This window comes from Athene cunicularia, assembly GCF_003259725.1.
Source record: "Athene cunicularia isolate RWA chromosome 23 unlocalized genomic scaffold, athCun1 chr23_part1, whole genome shotgun sequence".
Lineage (NCBI taxonomy): Eukaryota > Metazoa > Chordata > Aves > Strigiformes > Strigidae > Athene > Athene cunicularia.
The window spans coordinates 5,019,404-5,037,657 of NW_020799130.1; the positions used below are offsets into that span (position 1 = coordinate 5,019,404).

At 46.4% G+C, this 18,254-nt stretch overlaps 1 protein-coding gene across 3 annotated transcripts in view; it reads left to right on the plus strand.

Moving 5' to 3' along the window:
* Window positions 1-17,913, plus strand: part of HIVEP3 (human immunodeficiency virus type I enhancer binding protein 3) — a 99,551-nt gene extending 81,638 nt beyond the window's left edge. Inside the window, exons 6-9 of one of the 3 annotated variants that reach the window (XM_026863275.1) lie at window positions 321-419; window positions 7,843-8,903; window positions 10,898-10,962; window positions 11,767-11,877. In XM_026863275.1, the coding sequence (XP_026719076.1) occupies window positions 321-419; window positions 7,843-8,903; window positions 10,898-10,915 (1,178 nt within the window). In that variant the 3' untranslated portion in view covers window positions 10,916-10,962; window positions 11,767-11,877. Of the gene's footprint in view, window positions 1-320; window positions 420-7,842; window positions 8,904-10,177; window positions 10,876-10,897; window positions 10,963-11,766 lie in introns of those variants that run through there. The other 2 variants (XM_026863273.1, XM_026863274.1) reach the window with 2 other exon arrangements.
* Window positions 17,914-18,254: the final 341 nt, after the last annotated feature.

Here is an 18,254-nt window from a genome sequence, read left to right on the forward strand (position 1 = left end):
CTTTTCTTCCCCCCCCCCCAAATGTGTACCCCAACAGTTTCTTCAGGTTACACAACACCTGAAAGGTCACACAGTCCTGCCAGCACCTCCTCTCCCACCCCTGTGCAGCAGTAAAGGAACAAAAGCCCTGTGTCACAGGGTATTTGCAATGGATAGGGGTTTGGGGAGAGTCAGAGGCCTCTTTTGTCTGGTTCAGAGCCAAATTATTAACTTGTTGCTGCTGAGTTTTAAAAAGAAACAAAAAAAAGAAAAAAAAAAAGAAAAAAAAAAAGAAAAAAAAGAGCTATATTGACCAAAATATGTTCTCTGCTTCTTTTCAGGGAATCTGACTAAACATATGAAGTCAAAGGCCCACAGCAAAAAATGTCAGGAGATGGGCGTGTTGGTATCTTCACTGGTGGATCTGGAAGCCGAAGAAGGTAAAATCTTCCAACATTATAAACCTGCTATTACTGCTAAGAGAGAGCAGTATCCATTCAGGCAGGAGACGTGCTCTGCAGATCATTCTTTCAAAGATTTGGAGCAGTTTTGTTCACCCCAGGCTCCTTCCAGCACCCAAGGGGGGATTTCTGCTCTCATGGAGTGGGTTACGGGGCCATCCTGGGAGGCTGCATCTGTGGGACGGTCTGTGAGCCCGTGTCTCCATGCTGGGGGTTGTGCGTGTTTGTCTGAAGTATTTTGACTGGCTGCAGAGAAGAGGCAGGAGTAAACAGACGAGTGGGGAGCATCCTGCGTTTGGCCCAGCACTCTGCATGTGGGCTATATGCATAATAATAAATAGTGGATCTGTGGCGTGAGAAGGTGCTTCTTGGTATTTTGGGGTATCTCTAGTAGGGAGTCAGGAGCCTGACTGCCATGCTCTGGAAGAGCCTGGGTCTCTCCTGGTGGAAGAGGGAGTCTCTGAAGCAGAAAGACCCACTCCCGAGGATGCTTTGCATGAGCCTCATGAGCCCCCACTTCTCTGCTGCAAGCACAGTCTGCTGGGTGAAGGAGAAAAATCAGTCCTGGGCCCCCTGGTTAGGGTCTGACCGCATATTTTACTGGAGCTGAAGTGCTGAGTGTGAGCACAGGGTTGACCCTTTGGTGCGTGGCCTTTGCAGGCTGTGGTGAGGTTCTTGCAGAGGGGGACACTCCAGCAATAGAGGGCTATGAATGATTTGGGGGATACCTTCCCCCTGAAAGGGCCTCCAGAGAAAGACTTTTCCGTAAAGATCATCTAATAGAGACCTGCCCATCTTATTGTATTTGGCTTATCCCAGGAGACTCCAAATTAGCAGTGCAGACCCGAGCTGCGTCCGAGGGACTGGTGCGTGCATGAGCTGCTCCCATCTCCGCAGGCAGACCCAGCCTGGACCCTGCACCACTGCTGGAGACCTCAGCATACCAGGATGGGGTGTGAGCAGCGTGGGGGCAGCTGCTTCCCTCATCCCTCACTGTCGTGGATCTTTTACATCTGTAGGGTGATGGTGAATCAACCTGGTCAGAAATGATCTGGAAGATTTCTCAGTAGGGAAAGAGCCAGCAAAACTAGAATAACATAGTGCCTTGACATTTAATGGCATTATTCTGAGTGCTTTACAAGAAGATATATTTACCCTGACTCACCTGCTTATTTCTTTCATCTCCTTATGCACAAACACACAAAATCTGTCCAAGGCTCTGTAAATTCAGGCGTCTGCCTGTTCTTTGAGAGGGACGCATGACTCTCTTACTTAGTAATTTCCGCCCTGGTTTATAGTATCTGCAGCTGAATTTCCCTGAAGTCATCCCGAGAAGCAGATCTCTTTGGAGGCTGGGCAGCATCAGGCAGGAGTGTGGTGACCATAAGCACTCCTGACTGTCAGAAATGCTGAGGGAAAGATGATAAAGATCTCCAAGCTGGGAGATGAAGGAACATGGGGAAGTCTGGTGTATACTTAGCTGTTTGAGCTAGAAAAAGATATTTTTCCCAAATTATTGGAGGCTACGCTCTGACAGCTGTGAAGGGTTAGGTTATGTGTCTCCAGAGAACAGTTAGATGTTTTTACGATTGTTATTCTGTTTCCTTTAGCAAGACCCTGAGTATTCAGGGCTGGAGCCGCAGCGCAGGAATGATGAGGAAGAAGCTTTAGGGGTAGCAAATCTCAGGTCCTCATGAAATTTTGGGTCATCTGCATTTGTGTTCAGCGGGTTGTTTGTGTTTATAGGAAGCACAGCACATACCAGCTAGAGAGGGAGGAGAGGCTCTGGGCGCACAGGTCTGTCTGCCACAGTGCGTTTATTCCTGGATAAAACACTTACTTAGTGCCACAGAGCAGGGTGGTGTTTTCTGTTTGCATTGCATTGCAGGCTGGTCAGAACACCACTGACCCTTCCTGGCTGCCACCCCAGAAATCCCAGTATGAAAGCAGCTCTTGTGGCTGTCTTTAGCAATTTTTTTTTCCCCCCTGTTTCCTGTTTCATCCCCCTGTCTCACCCCAAACAATTTTGATTCCACCGTCCCTGGGACTCATTCTGCCACAGCCCACAAGGGTTTGTTGACAATGGGTTAAAATGAATTTCATAAAACACATGGCGCCACAGTTATTTTTATAAAGTGAACATCAGCTGAGCAAGTTCTGGAGACGGCACTGTGAGCCAGGGAATGTTAACTCGGCAGGAACAACAAACAGCGCTTATCACCCTGGTCCCCTGCTGGGGTCAAGTCCATCAGAGCTTTATTGGGAGAGGGGCTGGTTCCTGGGACATGGGCAGTGTCACATGATTCCTGCTTCACAGGTAATTAAAAATCTCTAAGTGCATCTCCCTGCGCAGCCCTTGGTGGGAACGGGGTTTGCCCTGCTGCAGGCTGCAGCCCCTCGTGCTGCGGGACTTGCGGTGCAGGTGGTTCACAGGGCTGGGGAGGCTGTGCCTGCTGGGCAGCCCTGGCTGCTGGGACCCTCCAAGGTGCTTTAACTCTCAGTTTTTAGATAGCGAAGCTCAGCAGTGCTGTGCCCTGCAGTGTGCTGTGTCCTTGAGGTATTTCCACACGAATTAGACTGTGCTGAGGACATTTGCAGGCACTGGCACACCATCGTTTCAACTTAAACTGCAGGAGCTATCAACAAGACATCTGTGTCTCAGGCCATCACCACACTTCCAGAAAAATTGCTGAGCCCAGTTTGGGAATGAATATTCCCTCAGAAGAGGTTGGCTGTGGCCACCCTGTTTTGGAGGCACAGAGGTACAGATGCAGAGCGATCCGATGGGGCTGCACGGCTTGTGTCACTGTCCTGGGACAAATATGGCTTGGAGGGCTGATGCCACTGTCCTTGAACTGAACAGACCAGGACTCAACTTGCCAGCAGAGAACCTGCAGGAGATATCTGAGAAGTCCCACTGGTTAACCAGTCCCAGACCCCAGTGATCCCCCTGTGCAGTGGTACCACGATCTTTCAGACTTCAGTTCTGGATCAGGCCAGGTGTAGTCACTTGGGTGGTCAGGGGATGAGGACATGGGAGAAGAGCGAGCCCTATGGTCTTACCAGACACCCGTGCCCCCTTTCACAGTGCCTTTCCTGACATGCACAGGGATGGACCCAGGCTACACAGAATAAACATCCCACTAAGGCTATCTGTCCTGTCAAAAGGTGTGCCACTCTGCCTCGAGGGATGGCTTTCTTCCTTTTAAATCTGCTAGAACTCTTGGCTTTTCTCCAGCTCTTCAGAGCAACCTTTCCATCAGGCAGAGACACGCTGTACTTGGCCACGGCCTTTCCAAAGGAGGACATGGCCAAAAGAAAACCTGGCCGGGGATTTTGCAGTAGCCGCCCCAAGGGAAGAGTGTTGGTGTGGTGTGAGCAGTGGAGGCTGCTCCCATGTGGGATCGCTGGAGAACTCCTTCAGCCCAGCAACTCAAAGTAATTGATTAGCTGATGGTCTCTAGAAATCTCTCCCTGCTGTTCTATCACCTGTTGGTAATGCTTCTGCAGATCAAAGCTAGACAGGGAAAGAGGAAAGTGGCTCCTGAAATGTTGGTTGCATGATTCTGAAAAGAAAAACTGTTATTTTAAACCTTTCCATTATAGTTAATTAGAACTAATGAATCATATTAATTGAGTGTCACTTTTAAAAACCTGCAAATCAGGAGTCCTATTTATGTTACAGGTAATTGCAGGTGCCTGAGGACAGAACTGCAAGGGCTCATTTCACCAGTCCAGCGGATTGCTTTCATTCATGATTTCCTTCAGTCATTCATCCTGGGCTCATACAGGGTTAATAGTAGTGCACCCAGCAGTGTGTTGTTGTGCAAGTGATGTGAAAGCCTGTCAAGGCTGTCAGCTGGTGGGAGCACTCTGCTTGTGAAAATGGAGGTCTGGCAGGTGATGCGGCTGAGCTAGTCTCAGCCTTGGGCCTCATGGAAAGAGTAGGTCTAGGTCTAAACAAAATCCCAAGAAAAGTTTGCCTTGCACCCAAGGTCAGCTGGGAGAGCACTCAGCAGAAAGGATGGGACCCTCAGCTGCGGGACTTCTTCTTTGGCCATCATTAAATCCTTGGTCCCTGCCTGCTTGTGGCTGAACTCGTGGTGGTTGGACACTGCTAAGCCCAGCAAGGAAGGGCCTACCTGGACTGCAGCGGGCAGGACCCATCAGCTTTCAGAAGGGACTCCTCTCCCATTGTTGCTGTTGGCTGTGCAGCTGCTCACTGGAATGTGTTGTGCTGTCTGGGCTTCATTGCATTATGCAAGCAATCCGTGTAATTTTAGAATTACAAAAAATATACAGTCCCCATTTCCTCCCATTGATGCAGACCATTTGTGTTTGTGTAAGGGGGACAGTCTGCCAGGAAGGGATGGAGAAAGGTGAAAATGGGAAGGTGTGGTATCAGAGGACGTTTCCTTTTTTTCCTTCCAGTTTCTTTTTCACCTGGTTAAAGCCAACACTGGACTTCTGCTGAAATTTCAAATATTCTGCCTCATGAGTAAGGAGGCCCATTGCTCACAAATGCCAAGTAAATACTAAATAAAGCAGCTGGGAAGATGGTCAGAAAAATCATATATTGTACTGTAATTGTTGGGGCTATTTGGATGGATGAGAAAATAACATTAAAATGGCAGAAAGGTGCACAAGGAATCAGAGATCACAGCTGTATCCCTGTTCTCAGAGTAGCGGGTTGCAAGGAGCCTTCCCCTCTGTAACCACAGAGTGTCTTCTCTTTTCTCTGGGAAGAGTCTCAGAACAGAGCGTAGCAAGGACGATTTTAATTTAAAAAAAAAAAATAAAAATTATTTCCATGTGACACAAACCAGCACAGGAAGATTGCTGTGCTTTCCTTTGGGGGCAGGCGGGGAGGGAACAGCAGTTCCTAAAACTCCATGGATTATTTTAAAACTGGAGTTATATTTCACTTGATTGTTTTTATTTCTATTTAAGGGGCAGGAGAAAGTAAGGGGTGTTACTATAAAAGGAGATTGGAGTATAATTCTTCCCTCCTGCATTGCTTTTGCTTGGTGTGGTGGCACCGGTTTGGTAGAATAACCTTAGAATAACACGAGATGCAACCCTCAGACAAAGCCATTGACAGGGCACATTTTCACTAGCTGCCTCTCCCTTCCTCCATCTCTCCCTTCCCTCCCTCTCGTTCTTCTCCTGACTTGCCCTTTCTCTGCCCATTAGCTCAGCAAAATGCATTTCACTTGCAAGAAGCCAGGGCTCGGGTCTGAGCTCTCTTTCTGCCCGCAGGAAGCGTGTTAGGAGGCCAAAGCAAATCCCCTTTGGGCTGTCCCAGGACTCACTGAAATGTTTCCCTTGGTGGCAAATGCAAACAACTCTCCAGTGCGGAGCTGGCTTCATGTTTCCCTCACTCCATACTTGTGACCTTGCTCTCTGTCCTGGCCAGCGCCTGTCTGTGTGTGACGGGCCAGAAGAGGAGACCACACAGGACAGGGCTCAGAGCCACGCAGCGGAGGCTGAGGCTGGAGCTGCCTGTCCATCCTGAAGCCCATGGATGTCAAACCCCAAAACCAGAGACAGGGACTAGCTCATAACCCTGGCACTGAAATTAATTCCTTTTCCAAGCAAGAAATATGCACAGTTCACCCTACAGCTGGGAGAACTGGTCATTTGGAATAATATTTGTTCTGAACTCGGTTCCTTTGGGAGTTTGCAAACAACCCGCCACTGGATGCCGGGCCCAGCAAATACCATCATAATACAGGCATTTCACACTGCAGGTCAGCCTCACGGGGGAGAGCCGCTGGCTTCGACTTGATGCTGTATGAGTTCTGCAGTAGGTCTGGCTTTATGGACTAGTTAACAGATACTTTTTAAACAGGGTGGGGAGAAAATGAGATGCATTTCAGGCTGACTCTTGAATGGATAATCAGCCATGGTAAAATAGATGTCTTGTTTCACCAGTGATGACAAATATTTCATGAACATTTACTAGTAAGGCCCTGTTATTCAAAGTAAACAAAATCAGAATTTCCATCCATAGATCACAGTGACTTCTCACTGTGTGGCCATGTCCCCTTCTGCAAACCACCCTGCCTGCTGCTGGCAGGTGTGGTCCAGCCTCAGCGTCAGTTCCGTTTAATTTTCCCTCCAGCTTGTCCCGCTGACAGATGGCAGCTCTAAATGGAAAACCGTTTCAGTGTTCATCAGAGGAGAAACAGTGTCCTAGGCTGAACTGATGGGGAAAAGAGGCCAGCAGTGCTGCAGTGAGTTACCCAGCTTCGTGCAGGTGTCAGAGCAGCATCCAGGCTCTCTCCTTCCAAAGACGGGGACCAAGCATGTCCCAGCAGCTCTGCACCCATCGACTCGGTGCTTGGCACAGAGTTTGAGAAACTGGTGTTATATTAGCCCCTCCAGAGCAGTGGGGACTTGCAGGAAAGCCTCCTGACAGTAGAATTTTGTTGAGCTACAGTGACATCCAGTGGCTGTTCCCGATGGACCTCCTCAGCCTGAGCTCACATTTCTGCCAGGATCTCTGCACATCTGCCGTGGGGAAATGCAGATTTTTCTCGGCGCAGAGCAGAGCAGTGGGTGAGCGGGCAGAGATCTGCTTGGGAGCTTGGTACCAATCTCAGAAAGCTTCTGCTTGCCCTTAAAGTATGAGAGAGATGCTCTGTTTTTATCAGCAGATACATTTCAAGTCCTTTCGCAGTTGATCTTTGTATAGTACTCACTGTTTACAAGCACTTATTAACAACGCATCCCTGTGCAAGGCCTTCAACAGACAGCAAAAACCTCTGCCAGAAAGAATTGTCTGTGTTATAGCTAGAATTTATCAAAATAAGGGAAAATTCACAGGGATTCTTTCAACCCTATTGTTTGCTTTTTAATAAAAGTCTTGTCTTGCTAATGTTTAACTGTCACATAATCTAGGCAGAAAAAGGCTCAACGTGTGAAGGATGGGAGCAGTCATCCCAGCAACTTCCCTGTATCTTGGCAGCTGTAGATATTTTGTAGGCACCATTGCAACAAATAGTCATAAAAAGCCCACCAAAGGATGATAGTGCTGCTGTTCTCATCTATTTAAGAGCCTTTTTTTGCATTTCTAGAGAAAGGCAGGCAGAGTGTGTGTGAATGTACACAGCAAAAGCAGGGGCCGATGTCTGCGTGTGTTGACAGAGCAATGGCTGGAAGTAAAATTAGGGTTGAGCAGGAGGAATGGTGGGATCCACTGGGATCTACTGGGATCTTCAGGAGTGGAGTTGGCATAGAGGGCAAGAGTGCAGACTTCAAAGCACAAGCTGATCAGATCTAGGAAATAGCCAGGTCCTCTCTCCTGATGTCCCCTTAGAACTTTTGAGCAGATTTAGCACAAAAATAGTCCCTGTATGTGTCTTTTACACTTTTTTTTTTGTGTTTGCCCATCCCTCAGGAACCAGTGAAGACCTATTCCAGGACTCTGAGGGGCGGGAGGGATCTGAGCCAATTGAGGAACACCAGTTTTCAGACCTAGAGGAATCTGATGATGATGATGACAATGAAGATGAGGAAGATGAGGAGGAAGAGGAGAGCCAAGATGAGCCACCTTTAAAGTTGCCGGAAGGCAAACATCCCACCCTCCCGATGCACTCTTCAGGTGGCTCTCCATCTTCTCAAGAGGAAGGCACTGAAATAGCATTGTCCTTAGCCCAAGAAACTGTTTCCAGCAGCCAAAAATCAGGAGAAGGCCAGCAGGCCTCCTCCTCAGGGCTGGAAACAAAGTGGTCAGCAGACAGCAGTGACATTGCTGTGTGCCACAGCTTCTTGAGTCTCCACAGACCAGCTTTGACCTCCACCGAACAATTGGCTTCTGCTGAAAGAGAGTCTGTCACAAGGCCACAGATGTCCTTAGTTATGGACCTGTCAACCTCAAAAGACACCTCCCCAAGAAAAAGGTGGTCTCCAAGCCAGGACTCTGGCAGAGGTGGTGGCAGCAGCAGACCAATGCTAGCAAGAAAGCACCTATTAACCAAAAATGAAACTTCACCGAAACGGTTTTCACCAACTGGAGAACTGTCTTCTCTAAGGTGCCTGTCTCCAGGGAGAGGGTTGTCTCCTTGCCAGCGTGTCTCTCCCAGGAGGGAGGCATCTCCACTGAGATGCGTGTCACCAAGACTTGAGCTGTCGCCCAGCAGGCATCTTTCCCCCAGAAGAGAGCTGTCCCCAAGAACATACCTTCCACCAGAAGGAGAAGTCTCCCCTGTGAGGCACTCGTCACCAAGCAGAGAGATGTCATCAGTCAGATATTTATCGCTGAAGAAAGTCTTGTCTCCAGGCTGTTCAGAGTCGTCTAGGTATCCATCCCCTGGGAAAGAGGACTTGCCTGGTACTAGCAAATCAGCAGCAGATGACAAAGTTCAGAGCTCATATCAAGCCCAGCATGGGATATTATCTTCGATGCCTCTACCTCACAGGTTCTTTGGCAAAAACGTACAGCTCTATGAGTCCAAGCTGGTAAGTTCAAGCCCCTCTTGCCTTCTAGTCCCTGCAGTACATTCTCTGATAAGTTTTTGAATGAAGGTTGCAATGCAGAAGTGTGTGGTGACTGACTCTGATCGATGTCACAGGTAACCCAGAGGAAAGGGACAGTGGACAGCAATGGGTTTTCCACCCATTTTGGTCCTGCCCGTCTCAGTTGAAGAGAAATAAAGTTGTCCCTTCTCCAAGGGGTTATTTACACTCCTGACCCAACCAGTCTGCTGCTGAGACAAGCAGGAAGGATGACTGGTTAATAATGACTAGTTATAACTAAGAGGCTTTTTTTTTTTTTTTTTCCCCTGGGAATTTCATACCCATTTCTGAGATTTCACCAGCTGGGAAGAAGCTGTGACCATTTTTCACTGGTCAGTGACCTGAACCAGATCTGAACTAACCATTGCACTCTATTGCTGACTCCTGGGCTATGTGCATACACAGCCAACTCTGTTAGATTAACTGCTGAGAAATGTTTGTTTGGACATCTCTGATTTCATCTCGCTTCTCTCTTCAGCACAGAGAGGTGTTTCCCACTGGGTCCAGAAAGTTATTTAATCTCTCTGCTGGACATATCAAATCCAATGGGTAAAGGAAAATTGCATGTTCCTCCCACTGCTACAGGCAAATTAGACGTCGGGTTTGGTGGAATGTTTCCCATTTCTACTGAAGTGCCTGGCTCTCCTGTAATTTATGCTGATGAACATGAGATTCAGTTGCTGGAGTTGCTCTGCTGTGAAACTGCTGTGAGGAGACACTCAAGCCCTTAGGGACTGCACTGGGAAGAGAGAGGCCTTTATACAACCCCTGGAGAACCTGTCCTGGCAGATGCTGACCCAGGTCTTCTCCAGAAGAGCCACGCTGCCCAGTGTGCGTTTCTTCCACGTCTATGATAACGTACAGTCTTCTGGTCCTGCCCTCCTTCTGCTTTCCACTATGAGTGTTTGTCTTACCTTCTCAGAGACTATCCTTTGTTTCAGGTCCAAACTTTTTCTTACTTTAATGTTATTTCCCTTTCCTGTCAATTAAATTCTTCTGGTGAATCTCAGTGCTGTGGAAACCTCAGTTCTTCAACTCTGAAGCATCTCTGTCAGGAAAACTGCCCACTGCCTCTGCTTGAAGCAAATCCCCTGAGCTCCCTAGTCCATAGTAGGAGACAATATTGTAGACCCCTGCTTATCTGCCCATTCACACTTTTTAACTTACGCTGTCACATACATAACCTTTTGTTCCATTTTCCTGCTCCTTTCATGCAGCCAAAGTCACCACTGTTGCTTTTCTTTTGTGCCTTCAAAGCAACAATAAAGACCCGAATGGGAAACTTTCCATTTATCAGTGAGATGAACAGCTGGGCTTTCACTGCAAAATTACATTCCTGGTAAGGCTACAAGAAAACAGAAAGATCAGAGGTAGATTTATCAGATCCCAAACCAAGCTCTGTGCTCAAAACTGGTGCCCTGTGCATTGCTTAGAAGCTTAGAGACAATCTTCACTTAGCTTCACTGTAAGGCTTTCTACCAAGTCTGTGCGTCAGGCCTGACCATGACCACCTCTCTTCGCACTGCCTTTTGCAGTAGGTAGTCTCTCCTTCTATACAGTTGCATTACTGAGGTGATTTGTTTGGGGGTTTCCCAGCACCCCTGTAGTGATTCTGCCTAGGCTTCATGTGGATAAGTGACATTTAGCAAGTGTTTGGGCTTGTAACTGCTGACCCAGCATACACTATCTTCTGTGACTCTTGCTTTCTCTCTTCTGTTCTCTTGCTGCTTTCCTCTGTTGCCTCTTCATAGAGATCTAGCTTGTAGGGTCAGGCAATTCTCCATAATCCTATAAAGAAATACACCCTCCAGTGAATCCTCAAATTCTAACCCCATCTTAATGGAAAGTTGATTTCATTTCTGTTGCTTCCTCTTCTAGGGAGTCCTGTTTAGGGGTTTAGTTATAACCTCATCACTAATTAATCCATTTCTGTTTAGCCACATATCTCTCCATGATGTACATTAGGAAACTATGTGAAGCACCGAGAGAGAAAGAGGAAAAGGTAAAATGGTAGGGTCTTAACCCTTGATTTCTACAGACCACACCATGAGGGTGGTGGTGGGGACCACACTGATGGGTGTGCTTTGTGTCAAACGAGAGTTAATGCTATCTCTTACTTGGTCCAAAACATCCTTGCAGTTATCATCTGTAAGGATGTAATCCTGCTTTAATTATTCTGGGCTCTCAGAAACCCCATGTACTGAAAGGGATCCAAAGCAGCTTGGATGGCGGGAAACGCTGGCGCTGGCGTCCTCTGCCAGGGTTTCAGAGGCAACTCTGATAATAGGACAAGGGGACATGGTTTTAAACTAAAAGAGGGTAGATTCAGGCTAGATTTAAGGAAGAAATTTTTTACAATGAGGGTGGTGAAACACTGGAACAAGTTGCCCAGAGAGGTGGTAGATGCCCCATCCCTGGAAACATTCAAGGTCGGGTTGGACGGGGCTCTGAGCAACCTGACTGAGCTGAAAATGTCCCTGCTCACTGCAGGGGGGTTGGACCAAATGGGCTTTAAATGTCCCTTCCAGCCCAAACCGTTCTGTGATTTTGTAATGATCCAAACCTGAACCAAAACCCTGGATCTGTGCCCCGACAGACCATGGGCGTACCCAGAAGGCAGATGCTGTGGGTTGTGTTGCTCCTTACCTTAAAGTTTTGGGGGTCCAAATCTTCCTCATTTGATTGATATCCCTCAAATTAGAATAAAATGTTAACATAACCAATCCTTATAGTCAACATTAATGATGCTCATGCTGTAACTTGCATTTGCACTGATTCAGCTGTTTCTTTTCCCTCTCCGGTGCAGAAGATAGAACCACGAAGCCCAACATGTTCACCTGGCGCCACACAGCCTGTCTGCTCCAGACCCTTGCAGGCACCTCATGAAATACACGTCCACGGTCCCAGCCGCGGGGAGGAGAATGTCTTCAGCCATCTCCCGTTGCATTCGCAGCAGCTTACGAGGACCCCATACCCTATGATTCCCATTGGGGGCATCCAGATGGTCCAGGCGAGGCCAAGCACCCATCCCAGCTTGGTGCCCAGTTCAGTTGTGTCCCTACAAGCAGGATACTTCGCCTCTGGCAGCAGCAGCTTCACGGAGTTCAGCCGGGGTCCCAAGAGGGATGAGGAGCCGCAGGTCCCACGGGAGCCATCGTCGGCATCTGTCTCCCCGGTTGCAAAGGTTTCTAAATACACACTGTCCCCAGAGCTTACGAGCAGTGGTTACTTAGAAGAGAAAATGAGGACTAGTGAGCTTCAGCAAAAGACAGACCAGGAGGAATACAGGGTAAAAATGTTCGCTGAGTCTAGCCACGCGGAGCAGGCAGGCCGCTCGGCATCCCCAGCCAGCCCCAGCACAACCGACGAGCACTCTCCAAAGCCTTCGACAAGTGGGGAAGAACCCTTGAAAAAAACGGGCAAGAAGCAATCTGGCAGCTCGAGCACTTCTTTTGAATCATCCTGCACTTTCATCTCAGATCTCCCCTCCCAGCCGTTGGACAGAAGCAGCAGCACCGGCTGCCTCTCAGAGCCCTCATCGAGCCATTCGCATGCCCAACCGCTCTCTGTCCGGAGGAGAAACCTCTCCGGAGAGCCCAGTCGCCAAGGGGGAACCTCCAGGAAGAGCAGTCCACACCTAGAGCACGCAGATTTAGGTCAAACTCAAAAAAAGGTGGATGAAAACACGGGAAGTGCTTAAGCCTCCACCATCTGTTCCACCTTTAGGCTTCCTATGTAAAATCAACAGACATTTTCAACACTATTTCCTTTAGTATAATCATCGCTATAAGAAGCACTCTAGTGAATGACCAAACCCATGGAAGATTCCTGGTTTTCTTTGTCCCAGTCTGGTATTATCTCCACATGTATGCAGTTACTTGTGCCTTTTTCTATACCTTTTGTTGCTTGAAATGTACAAAACTGTTTGAGGCTGTGAATATTTTTTTAGAGTTTTTCGGAAAGGGGTTTGTTAGACCTTGTCTTTTTTGCCATTTAGGTGTGCGTAATTATGGGCCTGAGAGATGCAGAAAGGAAAGGGTTAAGCATTTTAAGAGGAAGAAGATGCACTGAAAACAAAAACAAAACAGAAAAACTTTTTTATATTGATTAAATGATTAAAAAAAAAAACAACAAACCAAACCCTTGCTCCTGTGTACAGAAGTTTATGATTCGTATTTATTACATGCTTTATTTAATTCTCGCAAAGTGCTTGTATTTTTTTTTCTCGCATCCCTCTGATTGCCTATGGTTGTGCTTTAAACAGTTGAGACTGCTTTACATTTGAAAAACGTGTTTACCCTGAACTTGTAAATGAAACTAGCACTTCCTTGAGTAGGGGGAGGTTCATTCACAGCGAGAGAAATTGTCACTCAAATGAGAAAATGAATCTTGAGCATCCCTCCCTCCTGCAGAACCCATCAAAGCACTTTTCTAAAAAGGGACAAAAAAAAAAAAAAAAAAGGTTCTTTTTCAAAGATTTAACTGCAAGAACATAGGAATGTATCAAATGTAGACCCAGTGCCAGGAATGGTGTCTCTCGCTGGACGAGCCGGCCTCCTGCTTGCTTTAATCCTTCCATCCCACGCCCGCTCCCTGCGCGCACGGCCGCTCCGCGATGCTCCCCACATCGCCCTGGCAAAGTCATGCCTGTGCCTGAGAGCCCCTCTTTTCTGGGGTTTGAAAGCCCTCTGTAAACACCCTCCCTTGGTTTAAAAGTGGAAGTAAACTCAGCCTTGCAACCATTTTTCCTCCGTAATTTTTTTTAGTTGCGGACACGCTCCCTCCATCCCATCCCCACTCAATCCTGGCTGGTTTGGCTTTGTTGGGCTCTAGGGATGCAGGCGTAGTTTATGCTCTGCTCGTTTGCATGCCTGCGGCTCTGTAACTCTGTGTCTTATTTTAATTTAATTTATTTATTTAAGCGGAACGTCGCAAACGTAGTCCTTATTGTGCAGATGGGCCCTTTTTTGGTGTTTTGGAAGAAAAAAAGTTATGATGCTGAGTGGTTAATGTTTGCAATCAGCTTGTTATGCATGCACAATAACTTTTTCCAGAGCAAATTTTTAACTATGACCATCCGTAGCAGAGCAATGGCCTCTACTGCCAATAGATACGATACCAAATACAGAGAGACCCGATGGAGCCATTCCTCTCTGTCACGTTAACACACTTTTTAAACTGCAAATGTTCGATACATGTTTGCCCTAGCAGACAGCAAGCTCTTTACTACTTCAGAGGGTTTTCTGGTCTATGGACTCTGTACAAACCTCTTTTTTTTTTTTTATTTTAACAAAAAAAAAGAAAAAAATATATGAATATTTAACCAGTGGACCAGTTCTTTCTTCTTTCAGAGCTGTTCCAGTTTATCGGGTACGTAATACACTTTTTAAAAAAAAAAAAAAAATTAAAAAAAATTAAAAGCGATCAAATAAAACCTGAATGAAAACATATTTCATTGCCAGACTTGATGAGCTATGAACTGTTCCCGTTTCACGGGCAAATAATATAAATTTTTTAATAATCTTCTGTGATTTTTTTTTTTTTCTTGTAAAGGGAATTAAGTACAAAAGAAGATATCATGGAAATAACATTAAGGCTGTGACACTGACCAAAACAACATCCAGAACCCATTTATACCTTAATTAGCACTTTTATCAAGTTTCCCTTTTTCCCATCTTCCCCTTTGGCCCCAAGCCTGGAAGTTGGTTCTGCTTTCAAACCCAGCCAAATCCTATGGCAGGAGCAGGGGCCGGGAGTTCAGCTCACCATAGCAACTCTGTTCAGTGAAACTCTTAGGCACAAGTTTGAATCCTCCTCAGGCTTTAAGCGTGTGCTTAATGTCAAGATGACTCTCGGTGGACTGCTCCGCCAGGCTTGGTGTGGGCATCCCTGGAAACCATCCACCAAATCTAGCAAAAGTTTTGACTTTCCTGGCTTCTGCCACTTTTTCACCCCTTGCCCTTGTCACACTCTTAACATTATTCCAAGATAGCTTTCTGTATTTAATTTTTTTTTATATATATATATATATAAATATATATATATATATAAAATTGTACATAAAAATATTGCAGCAGTTGTGCACTCCTCAGCATCCTGGTTTTGTTAGGTGCGTTTGACATGAGCTTTGGGCTAGATCAAATTTGCTCGGCTTCTTTCTGTAACTGTATTTTTAATCCTTGACCTGTTGAAACTTTGCATGTTTTGGGTTTTTTTTTCCTCATTCTGTCATTTCTGAACAGAGGAAAAGAAAAAAGCCCAACAAAACCCAGAAGTCACTACATTGGTTTCTTGCTTTTGTTGTTGCGGTTGATTTTATTACTATTATTATTATTATTATTATTATTTTTTAAAGCTTTTCCAGCAGCTCAAGATGAGTTGAAGCTTTCTGCATCTCAGCTGCAGAGCATCCAGGCTGGCAGCTGGTGTGTGCGACCATCCAGATGCCTTCGCCTGCGGCCAAAAAAAAGCGGGGAGAGGAGTTTGGGAAAGGGCCACGCAGCAGTGAGGTGCTCACCCTGCTCGGATCCCATACCCACCACTTGGCAGCCACGGAGTGGGCGTATGCGGGGACCGCTGAAAACTCAGGAGATGGTCAAAAAACCCAAACCCCAAGGCTGTGCCGAGTCTCAGCCCAGTTTGGCTTCTCAGCAGAGCGGCTGTGGGCATGGCAGGGGAGGCTCTGGCTGGGGTGAAATGGTGCTTCATGCTATACCTAACGGGCGCAATATGGCCTATTGGATAGGCAAAAAGGATCACACACACACACAAATTGATACTTAAGGGCTAATTCTCACTCTGACAGCTCAGAGCTCCGCGGGAAGGGCGTCCTCCTCTGCGCCGGCACCAGCATCTCCGTCTGCGGGCAGGGCGGGCGTCCCCGAGGGGCAGCCCTGCTGTGAAATCATAGCGTGACCTTGTGCAAATCGTGTCTCCCCTCTGCCTCATACTCAGCCAAGGAGCACAGTGATGCAGCTCCACCGATTTCCATAGAGTCGTGTGTTATTTACAGTGGGGCTGAAGACCCACCCATCACTGGTGGCTGCCTTCCCTACCTGGAGCACCTGTTGGCTCCCAGTGTCACACGAGGTGAAAGCTGTTTGCAGGTCACGGCTTTTAGTATCACTCTAGGAGTCTGTTCTGTCTGCAAACTAGAGCTGATAAATCCTGATTTACTTTTCACAAGGGCTGCAGGGGTGGCTAAGTTTGTATCCGTACAGACGCTTTGCAGAGCAATTAGCAGTATTATTTGCAAGAGAATGTATTAATAATGCAAATAGGCAAATTAAAAATCAGAGCCCAGCCTTTCCTTTTCATCAGCGGGTGGAAATAAAATCCCCTGCTTTTCTTATGGCAAGCGGTTCTTAAATTTATAGTCCATGAAGGCATGTGACCTCCAGAGACTGGCTGCTCCTCTTTGTTATGTCGCTGGTTAATTGGCCAAAACCCTACTCTGATATTTCCTTCCCTGGTAAGCTGTTTGTGTAGCTCCCATGAACGCAGGTACTCAATGGCAAACGGATGCTCTGGCACCCAAGAAATCATTCTGCATGGAGGACTTGGCCCATGCTCTTAAATAACTCCTTGAAACAGTTATGTTAAGTACCAAGCCTTATAGCCGGAGCTAATACAGCACTTGTGCATTGGCTTAAGCTTAAGCATTTCTGGAGTTTCAGTAACTTCTTTGTGCTTAAGCATGCATTTAGGTTCTTTTATCAAGGTTACAGAGCTCCGTGTCTTGCAGGACTGAGCAGACCATGGGAGGAGGAGAGGGGGGCAGTTGGCTCCCCAAAACGACCCCGTGCCTTGAAGCAGCTCTCTGTCAGCTCTAATTATTCACAGGTTGTTGGCTGGATACCCAGGAACTGCAGCAGGAAACTCTTAAAAGTAATGATGAAGTAGCTGTGACTTTACAGCTTATGACTGGGAAAGGTATTTCATCACCTGCTCCTAAGAGGTGACATTTTCAACCCTGTTGTCTCTAAAGTTAACACTCCTCAGCCAGTGCTCGGGCTGGCTGATAACAGCCACCGGCCAGACCCAAACCCCGCTCTCGCTCCAGCCCTGTCCCAGCTGCCAGGGTTTGCCGCGAGTGCTGCCCGCTCGCCTGGCTGGAGGCAGCTGGAGCTGGGGCTGGGCCTGCCAGCCCGCGGGCAACCAGGGCAAAGAGACCCAGCGCCCTCCTGGCCCCGGCCCTCCACTCTGCCGGAGCCATGGCAGCCACAACTGGCCACCTCCCCATCGCTTCTCTTCCACCTCCACCAAAAAATACGCAGAAGAGTTGATTTTTCTCTTAAGACAGCTTTCACTTTTACCTGGTTTTTGTTTTAAATCCACAGAAGCAGCACCTGAACAAGCAATATAGTTGGTCACGCAGAAGTCATTAAAATTATTCCAATTTTCATGCAAAACCCTGGACAATTTGATCTAGCCCTTTTCTGCTGTTCTTGCAATAGCTTTTCATTTGCTGACTTGGTTTCATCATGTGCTTTTCTTTCTTTTTTAATATTTCCATCTATTGCACAGTATTTACAAATAAAACCATATTGTAAATTATTTACAAAAAATTAAAAAAAAAAAGAAAAAAAAAATCAGTCCTGATGGCATAAAACAAATCTGTTTTCATTACTGAGATATGATGGCACTTACGATCACTTTAGTAAATGTAATGTAAAAAATAATAATAATAATGTGTACGCAAATTTAATATACATGGTCTCATGTAAGATAAATATTTGCCTTTTTTTCTAAAAGGTGTATGTATTCTGTAAGTGGAATAGTCTGTAGAAAGTTTCTATATGTTCTTAAAATGGCAATACATTCCAAAAAAGGTACTGTAAATATGTACAGCGTACAATGTAATTTGGTAGTTTTGCCTGTAATTTTATTTTAACTCCAGTTTCTACACTTGCATCTTGCAATGTCTGTATGGTTATATCAGTGCAAAAAAAAATGCAGGTAAAAGCACAGTCTGATGTAAAAAAAAACCACAAAACCAAACAAAAACCACAAAAAAACAAAACAAAAAAAAACCACAAAAAGAAGAAAAAATACTCAGTATTTGATGTTTGTGACCCTTATTGTAAATGACATCTGTACTGTGAATGAGAAGTTTTTACAAGTATAATATTGCCTTTACTACAGCTCAGATTGTCTGCTCAGTCTGAGCGTATTTTTAAAAAAATAGCATGTTGGAATAAATTTTAAAGTCCCAACATATTACTACGTGCATGACTGGCAGTCTTTAATTTTGATTTTTATTTAGCACAGTCAGGGACCTGGGTTGTAAAACGA